At 44.5% G+C, this 12,364-nt stretch overlaps 1 protein-coding gene across 1 annotated transcript; it reads right to left on the bottom strand.

Annotated features, from left to right (window-relative positions):
- Nucleotides 1-111: 111 nt before the first annotated feature.
- LOC121550577 (reticulophagy regulator 3-like) lies at nt 112-11,407 on the bottom strand. The gene is made up of 9 exons (XM_041862903.2): nt 10,038-11,407; nt 6,508-6,614; nt 6,071-6,101; nt 5,836-5,962; nt 5,554-5,638; nt 4,783-4,920; nt 4,545-4,624; nt 3,900-4,032; nt 112-2,144 (listed from the first exon to the last, which is right to left on the bottom strand). The coding sequence occupies exons 1-9, from the start codon at nt 10,280-10,282 to the stop codon at nt 1,594-1,596; spliced, it is 1,497 nt and encodes a 498-aa protein (XP_041718837.1). The 5' UTR covers nt 10,283-11,407; the 3' UTR covers nt 112-1,593.
- Nucleotides 11,408-12,364: the final 957 nt, after the last annotated feature.

Below are 12,364 nucleotides of genomic sequence, written 5' to 3'. Positions count from 1 at the left end.
AATACACTGTACTGAACACATTTACTTAACATAATACTAATAATGAAGAATTGCCTGGCCGTCTTCATGGAGAGACACTGTTTAAACTAAAGTGGTCCAAAACAAGTCATATAAATTCACTCTTTTTATTTAAAATCCCAAACCTTTTCAGATCAAACCGATTCTGGTTTCTGGGCCATCTCCATGAACAGGGGGATCCAGAAGTTCTATTGTATTAAATCTCCCACAGTCATGATATTCTATACAACACAAATAGCATTATTGGGCAATTTGTCTTATATATAAAACAAGCATTGTCTCTTTCTGATTGTTTGATCCAGCTACTTCAGCAAAACCCAACTGCGGATCATTTGAGTTTCAATGACCAAGAAGAATCACTCCTATTTATTAGATTGTTTCCATGAAAAGACAAATGCAGCAGGAGCTTGCTTTCCCATGGCAGGGTAATCATACTGACCTGCACACAAAAAAAGAATAGGCTAAGATTTACTGCACCCTAGTTTTTAAAAGACAAGCATATTTCATATTTTCCTTTACATATTCACACTTTTAAAAAGGCTAACTCCGGTTGAGTTTTGTATACCAGCATTTTGTTCACCCATCAATGTAAACATGTTTTCCTGATGCTTTTCTTAAGACGTTTACAAATGTGGTACATGCATGAGTTGAGGTTAAACTAAAGGTTTATATTCTGTACTTCTGTGCTACTTATATATGCATGTCTATTCTACAGACTCTCCTCTGAGAAGAATCAGCAAAAATGAGTGAAGATGGGGATTGGGAATGCCACGGGAGAAGGGATACAAGGAGCAGGTTATCTTGATAAAATAACTTACTGTGATGACAAAGACAAAAAGATCTAAACAGCCCATGACGGAAGAAACATTCGGGGGGGAGACAGTAAAACATTGAACTAAAATGCCTATCCCCTTTCTTTAAAACAATGATTTCAGACTCAAAACAAATTCATGTCTCAATCAAGAATGATCCCTAAAAATATCACCATTATTGACTTAGTTTCTAATAGAGAATGAGTGTCTTGAAATGAAAGCAGTGGCTTTTACTTAACAATTGTCCCAGTCAGATATTGCTAAAACTATTCTAAACAAGGTCATTGCAGTTGTAAAACTTCACTAATCAATAGGAATGTCTAACTTGGTCCCATATTAAATAGCCCTGTGTGTCTAGCCTTTTAGAAAGTGTGTATACTACCTAGTGGTCGACTTTGGGAAAAAAACAACGTATTACTACCTAGGGCATACTGGATGACAGGACAGGGAAGTGGTTCTGTAATGCTGTTTCAGAAAGATTACGTTTTTTACATTGCGTTTCCTATTGCTCAGTCTACAAAATAATACTTTCTGGATGACGGTGGCTTACACATACAAGCTACAGACTAGAGGAAGAAATTGAAAAGTGAGATAGAAAAATAAAGAAATCAGAAGTACTTCACAGTGATATCAATCAGGAGCCTGGCTGCTGGATCCTACGATTAAATTACTCACACACGCACTCAAAACAATCCATGAACATTCCAATCACTCAATCACACACAAATACTTAGTTTGATTGTTATACACAGGTAGAGGTGCCTCACTGTGGTTTCCCCAGCAGGTTGGAGAGGAAGCTGGACCCCTGTCCCCCACCCTGCCCTCCTGCACCCCCAAAGGAATCCATCTGGTTCAGCTCTGACTGGTCCAGCATCTCAAAGTCCTCTCCGTCCAAGTCCGTGTCCAGCTCTGAGCTAGACTGCTTGCGGTAGCCCCTGTTGGACCCTGCTCTGATGGGCCTCTCCCTGCGGGCGGCAGTGGGACGGGGCTGCATGGCCCCAGCCAGTGCCGCCTGAATCATGTTGCTGGCAATGATTCCAGCCAGGTCACCTCCGAGGAAGTCGGAAGCGGGGGGGAGGCCGCCGAAGGACAACTCCTCGTCCAGGTCGTCCTGGTCAGAGTCCAGGTGGGATTCCACATCCAGCAGCTCGGCCGTGGTTCGGGGGCCACTCCGCCCAGACCGAGGTCCCAGGCTGGGCAGCCCGATGCACGAGTCATCGTCGTCGTCCATCAGGGTGGCGTCTGGGTTGATGGACGGGAAGTCATTGAGGTCTTGGGCAAACGACTCCTCATTGTCACTGTGTCTATCAAAATCTGAGGATGAACAGAGAGGAAGGGGTTCAAGATGTTGGAATGTCATTTGTAATTTAAAACACAGACCATCACCCTGCACAACATGTCTTACCAGAGTAGGCAGTCATGCCACAATACAGAAAACAGTACAGTGCCTTATGACATGTCATCCTATCATGTAGGCTCTAATGTTAGCTACTGGGGATGTAACGATTCACAGATTCGCATCGGTCCCTGATTCAAATGTTTAACATACGACTGCATCGGTTCGTGGACCCAAAACCGATCCAAATGTAGCATGCATCAGTCAGAAAATAGATTCAAACGTTACGAATCGCTGATTCACATTTTTTGTTGTTGCTCATATTACTTTCTCTCTGGGCCTCCTGAGTGGCGCAGCGGTCTAAGGCACTGCATCGCAGTGAGGCGTCACTACAGATCCGGGATTGATCCTGGGCTGTGTTACAGCCGGCCGCGACCAGGAGACCAATGAGGCGACGCACAATTGGCCCAGAATCGTCCGGGTTAGGGGAGGGTTTGGCCGGCGGGGATGTCCTTGTCCCATCGCGGCTGGGCGCACGCACGCTGACACGTTTGCCAGTTGTACAGTGTTTCCTCCGACACATTGGTGCGGCTGGCTTTTGGGTTAAGTGAGCAGTGTGTCAAGAAGCAGTGCGGCTTGGCAGGGTCGTGTTTCGGAGGACGCATGGCTCTCGACCTTCGCCTCCCGTACGGGAGTTGCAGCGATGGGACAAGACTAACTACCAATTGGATATCACGAAATTGGAGAGAAAAAGGAGTAGAAAGTACAAAAAATACTTTCTTTCTACCTTTTGAAAATACCTCTGATCTTTTGAGACAACTGATGTGTCCTCTCCTTCAGTGTCGAACTAAGTCTGTAACTGCGTTGACAGTCATTGATCTACAAGTCATTTTGTATGCCTAACAACCCTAGGGAATATTAGTAGCCTAGTCAAACCACGCACTGTGCCCAGCTTCACGCACTGTGCCCAGCTTCACGCACTGTGCCCAGCTTCACGCACTGTGCCCAGCTTCACGCACTGTGCCCAGCTTCACGCACTGTGCCCAGCTTCACGCACTGTGCCCAGCTTCGCATGCTGACCAACTCAAGGTAGGCAGTCTGTTCCTGATCTTGCACATCTACGCAGCACCTTCAGCATTCAAATGCTAAAATGGCTTTGAGATGGGGTGAAATCCAAAGTTGTGTTCATTGGCTATGTCATACCCAATTTGTAAACAATAAATATTGACACATTACTAGCTCAAACACTTAATCTGCAAAAATTACAAGTTAATTATTGTGTGATGGTGATTTCAGAAGCAAAGTTGGGGGATAAAACATAGGCTACATTGCCCCCCCCTAATCTGATAGTGGGGTGGTAGATGCCTAGTCTCCCTTATGGTTTAGATCAGGTGCCTACATAGTATACATCATTTACACACACACATCAGCTCAGATAGATCCAGCCCAGAGAGGCCCAGCTCATGATCTCCATCAGCAGCAGATTTGAATTTAGAATGGAAAATGAATGTGTTTGCATCTCTAAATCAAAAACAAAGTGTCAAACTAAAACGTATCGTTCCTGTATCGTATCGGAGCCCATGTATCTAGATACATATCGAATCGTCTTGAAAGGGAAAGATGCACATCCCTATTAGCTACATTACATCTGCCTCTAATTCTCGTGACTCCAGAGCATGTGTGCCTGGAGGTGCAGACTGCAGACTCAGCGGGTGGGTGGGTGCGGACTGTACCTTCTGAGCCCTCTGTGAGAGGAGTCTGGCCACGGGACAGATTAAAGGTCCCATTGTCTGTGTATGAGACCTCAGCGTCAGAGTGCTCAGAGTCTGTCATCGCAAGTTCTTTGGCCACTATAGCATCGTCAAACTGAAAGAGAGCAAAGACATTGAACCTTGTTAGTAATTTATAATATAGTATGTTTCCTCTTGAATTTATACATAGTCAAGGATGACATGTTTTTATTTGTATATATTTTTTTACTTCACCTTTATTTAACTAGGCAAGTCAGTTAAGAACACATTCTTATTGACGGCCTACCCTGGCAAAACACGGACGACGCTGGGCCAATTGTGTGCCGCCCTATGGGACTCCCAATCACAGCCGGATTGTGATACAGTGCCTTAGATCGCTGCGCCACTCGGGAGCCCATGACCTGATATGACCTGATATGACTGGGAGGGCCTGCTATTTCTATCTCTAAAGGGGTCAGGTTATTTTCAATATGAGACCAGCTGCAGGCTTGAGCTACATATGCCACTCCTGGCCATCTAACTGAGTAATAACCAACAAGTAGGCCCATTTAAATAACCATGACAGTCAGATAGATGACAACCTGACTACGCTTTTGGACGGCCTGTGAAATACATCTGGTGAATTACCGTCGGGCAGAATGCAGCAAGCTCCTCCTCACTGTCACTGGCATCACCGGAGGCTGCACCCCGAATTGGCTTGCGGAGGACTACAGAGCAAACACAGACCACAGGTTACAATGACTGAGCTACTCCGTTGATCCAGTCAAGTTAGAAGGAGATACACTGGTTTAGGTTTGCAAACTGTAGCTATGCCAATAAACTATCAGACAAACACAAACAAACAGGCAACCCACTCTGTACTCACACTGGTTGTCGATGGGCTTTGACATCATGTACCCGCGAACGCTGAAGTCCAGCCACTGCAGGGCCGGCTCCAGCTTCACGCACACACGCTGCCACACTCGGTGGTACGCTGCCAGGGGGCACAGCAGAACAGCCAGCACTGGGACAAGAGAGAATGGCTTAATGTTAGTGGAAACATCACTGGGCATAAACAAAAAGACAGAGAAAATAACCATGGCTGCAGAAACAAAATGCATTAATCTGTACTATTAGGCTCTGGCTCACCTAAACCCCAGCTACTCTCCTCAGCCCACACACCCATGGGCTTGAGCCCAACTAATCTCGCCATTAAACAGAGAACAAAACAAAGAGGGGGAGCACTAGCAGCCACAAGATTGTTAGGTACGTCAGAGGGCCCTGGCAGGGCCTCCCTCTTCCTGGCTCTCCGGTAGATTGGTCGCTCTACATTGGTTAAAGGTGAGGGGATTAGCATGTCTGAGCCTGACCTCCTTCCTGTATCTCTCTCCCTCCCTCCCTCTCCCTGCCTCCCCCTGAGTCCCTCTATCCCTGCCTCCCCGATTCCCTCCCTGCCTCAGCCCAGCCAGGCGTTAATCACCTCACAGACAGAACCCTGGTGCCAGGGGACCACAGATCTGGTTTCACCAGCCATGCATTTTTAACAGGGGAAGCCAGCTTGAGTTTCCCCGCCATTAGGGAGCTCTGAATGGGGATGGTGTTTGGGAAACAGGAGGGTGGGATTGGTGGTGGGTGGGTCGTTTCTCACTGTACTCACCTGCAGAGTAAGAGAGCACCAGTCCAGGAATGTACCGTCCAACCATGGCCAGACAGGTCAAGAGGGCACAGGTCAGGAGGCAGAACTAGAGACAACAAACACAGACAAAGGTAGTCACCTTCAGCAGGTTCAACTGCAAGCAATTATTTTAGTTCAACTGGTCAAGTTACTGATTAGCTGTATGTTCACAGTAGGCTGAGAGTAGACAAGATATTGTATTAGGGTTTAGGGATTATATAGGAGACCCTTCATACTAGTACAAGGAGAGTGCCATGGCCTCACCTTGCCAGGGTTGTGGCGTTTGAACTGCACCAGGCTGGATGTAAAGGCCAGCCCAGAGACCCAGACCTCAGCAATGTGGTGACACAGCTCTGGAACACTGAGCACCCCTGGCTGCACCAGGCCCCAGCTGCAAGATAGGATTACAACAACATCAGTGACATCATCTCTCTGTGACCACTGCCCAACCAGAATGTGACGATAGGATACAAATTATGTATTTAAGACATAGGCCTACCTTTCATTTTCAGACTCATCAGGCTTTTTAACTGTGGGAAGAGAAAGAAAATGCATTTAACACCCACATTTAGCAACCACAGCATCACTACACTTAGACACTCTATACCACATGAGTTTAAATGAGGACAGGCATAACAAAGGATATGATTAATTATACAGGGTCTTACAGGGTCTAATGAATAGTACAGACCAGGGCCAGGCTGTAAAACGCTTACAGATGTGTCTCAACCCTCAAATGTAAAGCAGTAGGGTATTCACACCAAGGGTAGTATGACACTGGGGAATAAGGGACAGGATCTAAGAACCAAGTCAGGTATAATTAACACAGTAGAGCAGAGGTACTCAGCGGGGACAGACCAAGACACAGTGGGGCATGAGGCATTGGGTGCAGAAAAAGGAAGACGTTCCAGAAATAATGTACTATACCCTCCTCACCTCTGATCTCAGGCCAGATCTTGTTCCTCCAGCTGTCAATGCAGATGAATACAACCAGGCCTGAAGACAGCAGGAAGAGCAGGCGCAGCGAGGTCAGGGCAAAGAACCTGGAACAGAATACTAAGGTCAGCTTCACAACAGCTGATGTTTCCTTTTGTTTAAGATGTCACAAACATACCCTGTGGACTGCCGTGCAAGTGGCAGTTATTTCCAGACTTAGGTGTCTGTGTGTGGTGCCTCGGTTACTGACAAAGGTGGGTTGCTGACTGAATGTGATGGAAAAGGCCAACACTACAAATATTGTGGTGATAGTTTGTGTGTACGTGACTTTGAGCTCTACTTTGAACACAGGTGTTTCCTGTGTTTCTCACCTCCTGAGTAAAATGTTCTCAGACTTTCACAGCAGACAATCTATACATTAGTTCAAATGAGGACAGGTATAACAAAGGTTTATAACTACATTAACTTCAAGCTCACCAAGAAGCAAACATACTCTTTCACATTGCCAGGCCAGCATTGTAAATAAGAATTTGTAATACCTACATGTTTCAAGCAGACCACCATAGTCCCAGTGCCCAGGAACGCCAACGTAACCTGTCTAAATGATTACTATTGCCCCGTACCACTCACATCTATAGCCATGAAATGCTTTGAAAGGCTGGTCATGGCTCACATCAACACCATCATCCCAGACACCCTGGACCCACTCAAATTCGCATACCGCCCAAACAGATCATGCAATATCTATTGCACTCCACACTGCACTTTCCCACTTGGACAAAAATAACACCTATGTGAGCATGCTGTTCATTGAGTACAGCTCTGTGTTCAACACCAGTGCCCTCCAAGCTCATCACTAAGCTAAGGACCCTGGGACTGAACACCTCCCTCCTGACGGGACGCCCCCAGGTGGTAGGCAACACATCCTCCACGCTGAACCTCTACACAGGGGCCCCTCAGGGGTGCGTGCTTAGTCACCTCCTGTACTCCCTGTTCACCCATGACTGTGTGGCCGCACACGACTCCAACACCATCATTACATTTGCCAACGACACCACGGTGATAGACCTGATCACCATCGACGATGAGACTGCCTATAGGGAGCAGGTCAGAGACCTGGCCGTGTGGTGCCAGGACAACATCCTCTCCCTCAACATCAGCAAGACAAAGGAGCTGATAGTGGACTACAAGAAACGGAGGGCCAAGCACGCCCCCATTCACATCGAAGGGGCTGTAGTGGAGCGGGTCGAATGCTTCAAGTTCCTCAGTGTCCACATCACTAAGGATCTATCATGGTCCAAACACACCAACACAGTCATGAAGAGGGCACTACAATGCCCCTTCCCCCTCAGGAGGCTGAAAAGATTTGGCATGGGCCCTCAGATCCTCTAAAAGTTATACAGCTCCACCATTGAAAGCATCTTGACTGGCTGCATCACCGCTTGGTATGGCAACTGCTTGGCATCTGACCGCAAGGTGCTACAGAGGGTAGTGCGTACGGCCCAGTACATCACTGGGGCTGATCTCCCTGCCATCCAGGATCTCTATACCAGGCGGTGTCAGAGGAAGGCCCTAAAAATTGTCAAAGACTCCAGCCACCCAAGTGATAGACTGCTACCACACGGAAAGCTGTACCGATGCACCAAGTCTGGAACCAACAGGACCCTGAACAGCTTCTACCCCCAAGCCATAAGACTGCTAAATAGTTTGTTAAATAGTTAACCAAATAGTTATCCGGACTATCTGCATTGACCCTTTTTGCCTCATCACATACGCTGCTGCTACTGTTTACTATCTGTCACTTTATTCCTGGTTATATGTACATATCTACCTAAATTACCTCGTACCCCTGCACTTCGACTCCGTACTGGTACCCCTTGTATATAGCCAAGTTATCGTTACTCATTGTGTATCTATTATTAATTGTATTATTACGTGTTTTACTTTTCTATTATTTCTCCAAAAAAATAGTCCACACCTGTTGTTTACAAAGCATGTAACAAATAAAATTGTACTTGTTCTTAATTGATCTGCCTGGTAAAATAAAGGTAAAATAAAAATAAAAATAAACAAGCCTAGTAGCCTACCGATTGGTTTCAAAAGCAGTGTTGAAATTCAGGACTATGTAATCTATCTATGCAAACAACTGGCCTAAAAATTGATAGCTAGATAACAGCTATTACACGTGGCTCCATTACCATGTGGTTTAACACAGCTAAAAGACAGTTAGTGGCCACAATAACAGCAGAGTGAAATGTTGGTGATAGCCTACATCATTAAATATCAGAGAACTATTGGCTGATAATGCATGGCATACAGCTTCTTATTAGCAGTATTGCGATAGATAACACATACAGAAGGAAAAAAACATGACGCCCATTTCTTAGGAACCTCAGTTTAAAGTAAAAAGTACACACACTGATTGTGTGAAAACTAAAACACACAAAATAATTGTCAAATTCTTATACCCACACACCAGCACTGTTACTTTTTTAAAATGTAAATTTAATTAATTTTTTATTCATTTAGCTGACACTTTTTCCAGCGCGACTTACAGGAGCAATTAGGGGTAAGTGCCTTGCTCAAGGGCATATGGACAGATTTTTCACCCAGTCGGCTCGTGGATTCGAACCAGCAACCTTTTGGTTACTGGCCCAAAGCTCTTAACCGCTAAGCTACCTGCCGCCTTACTTCCAGTACACTTCTCCCCCCAAAATGCATGTGACTTGTATCATTCCATGCATTACTATGCATCACTCTGGGCATATATAGCCTACTACTCCACTGTGTGTGTACTGGGGCACATGTAAAGGGGAGAGAAAAACCGAGGCTGAAATAAGTAGTGGTCTAATCGAATAAAGGCTGCATGCCTGAGCTGGATGAACTACATGTCACTACAGCATGACCGCCACAGTGATTTATGACACACAACAATAAAGTCAATGTACAGTAGGAGAAGGAATTCAAAGATTTTACATGGATTCATTAGTTCAGCACACTAAGAAGGCTGACTTCTTGACATCGATTGATTGGTGACATGGTGGCTGTTTGCATTGGCACATGTAGGATATTGACTCTGTAATACAAAGTGCATCGACTTTTTATCGGGCACATAGCCTTATAGGTCTTTTACTATTGTCATATCACTAATTCCTTTCACAGATTCTGTTTTGCACTCCTTATAGACATTTGACATATAGGCTGAACTAGAGTAGTTGCAGTAGTCACAGATTCAACATACTAGGCCTATTTCCATCGAAAGATAATAATGTCAACCCCCAGAGTAGATAGTGTTTCTAATGTAGCCTACAGAAGCACAATGGTGCTTTGCCGTTCTATTAATAGCAGCTCTGGTGAGCCATCTGTCTTATCTTAAATTGATGGGAGACGTTTTCTATGTGCAGAAGCTTCTGGTGGTACAGTAGATAGGATTACTGTACTTAGATAGGATGTATGTAAGTCATGAAATATACATTGTACAAATAGCTTGTCATCACTGCTATATCATTTATAATTTCACAAAAACTTACCAGAACACAACGTTGACCACTGTGTACAGTAGCACACTCTGAAACGGCCTTTCCCACACCAGCACGGACTGTAGGTAGGTCACCACCGGCTCGTAGGGTCCGAGTCTCTCTTGAAGCGAGGCTTTGACAACGCGGACCTGGCTGTCTCTTTCGCTGGAGCATGGTCGACTTCTCAGGCCAAGAGTCGACCCCTGTTTTCCTGAACACTCTCCCATGGCATCTCCCATTCCTTCCGTGTGTGCCATCTCTCGCGTCAAATGTTGATTAAATAACCCCAAATAACACCTCGGTATAAATATGGAGCTAACTAAAGAAAGTGTCGTGTCCTCACACTTTCACGTTCAGAACAACCGACGCCGCTTTTAGCCGACTAGAAGACGATATAGCAGACTTGTTGCCCCCTCGATTGCCTTGTCTCAAACAAAGCTGACTGTCAAAAGTCCCTGCCCGAACGAGCCTGTCAGTTAACAAACATGTACGAAATACGCTACCATTACTGTAGCTAGTCAAATTTACCACGCAGTGTCGTTTCACCTGGCTATCTGGCTAATTATTTTGTTAGCTAGCCAAATAGCTAGCTAGCTATGTATTCTAACTGAGTGCTAATAGCGCAGCTAACTGCTGGCTTAGCCAGCTAACGTTAGCTAGCAAGCAACTGCACGATGCTAGCGATATCTTTACCAACTATGACTAGAAAATATTCATATCAATTATTTGTAAAATAGTACACACAAAAAACGGCCACTTACTTTGACATTATTGCCGAAAATTATCCAGTGGTATTGACAATATGGCGTTGTCCTAAACCTAGCTAAGTAAATCGCATTTTTTTTTCAACAAAAAAATCGTAGCCAACTGACAAACACATGCGTCAACTGCCTCACCAATCATAAGCAACCGCACGACCTTGTCGTTTGTTGTGGATTTACTTGTGGACAGACAAGTGTGTGAATGGCATTCCAATAACCCAGATTGAGGAAATCTAAAATAAATCAATTCTGTAAAATATCCTGTACTTACACTTTACTATCACAATCATCAGACATCACACTGTACAGCAGTTGCAATGAAACCATGCATGCAGTATGTCTCATATTCTATAATTACAGCTAGATGTATGAATGAGTTATAACTGAAGCTGGTAAAAAACATTTCCATACCCTTTAGAAGATTTATAGAAAAACACAATTTTTGTATTCTGCAACAAATCAGATGCCACGTAAATAAAGTAGCTGGATAATTGCGAGTATAGGGATTAATGTCAGCGCAGTTTCTTTTCGAAAAGGAAGCAAAAGAAACGAAACGGGGAGGGACCTACCTGAATTTGTCCAATAGAAACTCTCGTTCCGTTTTGCAGCTGTTTGGATAATGATTACTATGGAGGACTAAAAGTGTCACAATTAAATAAATAAATACACCATTAAATAATTACTTAAATGTGTCATTAATTAATTAAAATTATAATTAAATACATAAATGTGTTATTAAATGTGTCATTAATTAATTCAAATACCGATTCATTTTATGTAAAATACATATATAATTATTTCACTATTTACATTTACATTTCATGATCCTGCATTGCAGTGATTCATGAATTACTTAAAACTGTCAAACTGACCCATCAAAGTCAGTGGGCGGGGCTAACGCGAATCTAGTCTGATCCATTGCTTTGGTCTGAAGTAGAGTAGGCCAACCTGGATAGAGACAATGGAGGATCTCCGTGAACTTTCCAGGGAGTTGGTTAGAGACATTTTAAACTTAGCAGAGGATGTAGAAGCAGGACCTGCTGACCCAGAGCATGTAGCTAGTAAAGCAGAGGAACTTATTGAAGTTGTTGGAGTCATTTCCGCACTTTCCGACGAAGATATCGACCACAGAGTGATTGCAAATCTAGAAGAAGTTGTCCACCGCTTCTCTGGTACCAGGGCACTTCAGGCCCAACACACACAGGGACCGGGGCGTTTGGCGTTTGACATACCGAGTGCAGTTCTGGAGCATCAACTTCTTTGTGGAGTTCCCGCAGTTCAAATTGCAGCGATGTTCGGTGTGTCAAAGAGGACCATCAGGAGGCGCATGCAACAATACAGTTTAAGGTATTTACACTAAATTCATGAGTTTTCTGTTTACGAATTGCTGCTCTCATACACTCGGAAAGAATATGACGTTTAAGGTAACATTACTTGATGTTGTGTTTTTCTTGTTTGTACAGAAAGACAGATCTCTATTCAGCTGTGAATGATGAGGAGTTAGACCGTATTGTAAGTGAAATTCACAGAAGTCATCCAAACACCGGCTACAAGCTAATGCGTGGTCACCTGAATGCA

Source organism: Coregonus clupeaformis, chromosome 35, assembly GCF_020615455.1.
Source record: "Coregonus clupeaformis isolate EN_2021a chromosome 35, ASM2061545v1, whole genome shotgun sequence".
In the NCBI taxonomy this organism is placed as follows: Eukaryota; Metazoa; Chordata; class Actinopteri; order Salmoniformes; family Salmonidae; genus Coregonus; species Coregonus clupeaformis.
The sequence above is the reverse complement of the archived record's forward strand: the minus strand, read 5'-3'. Positions and strand labels throughout refer to the sequence as shown.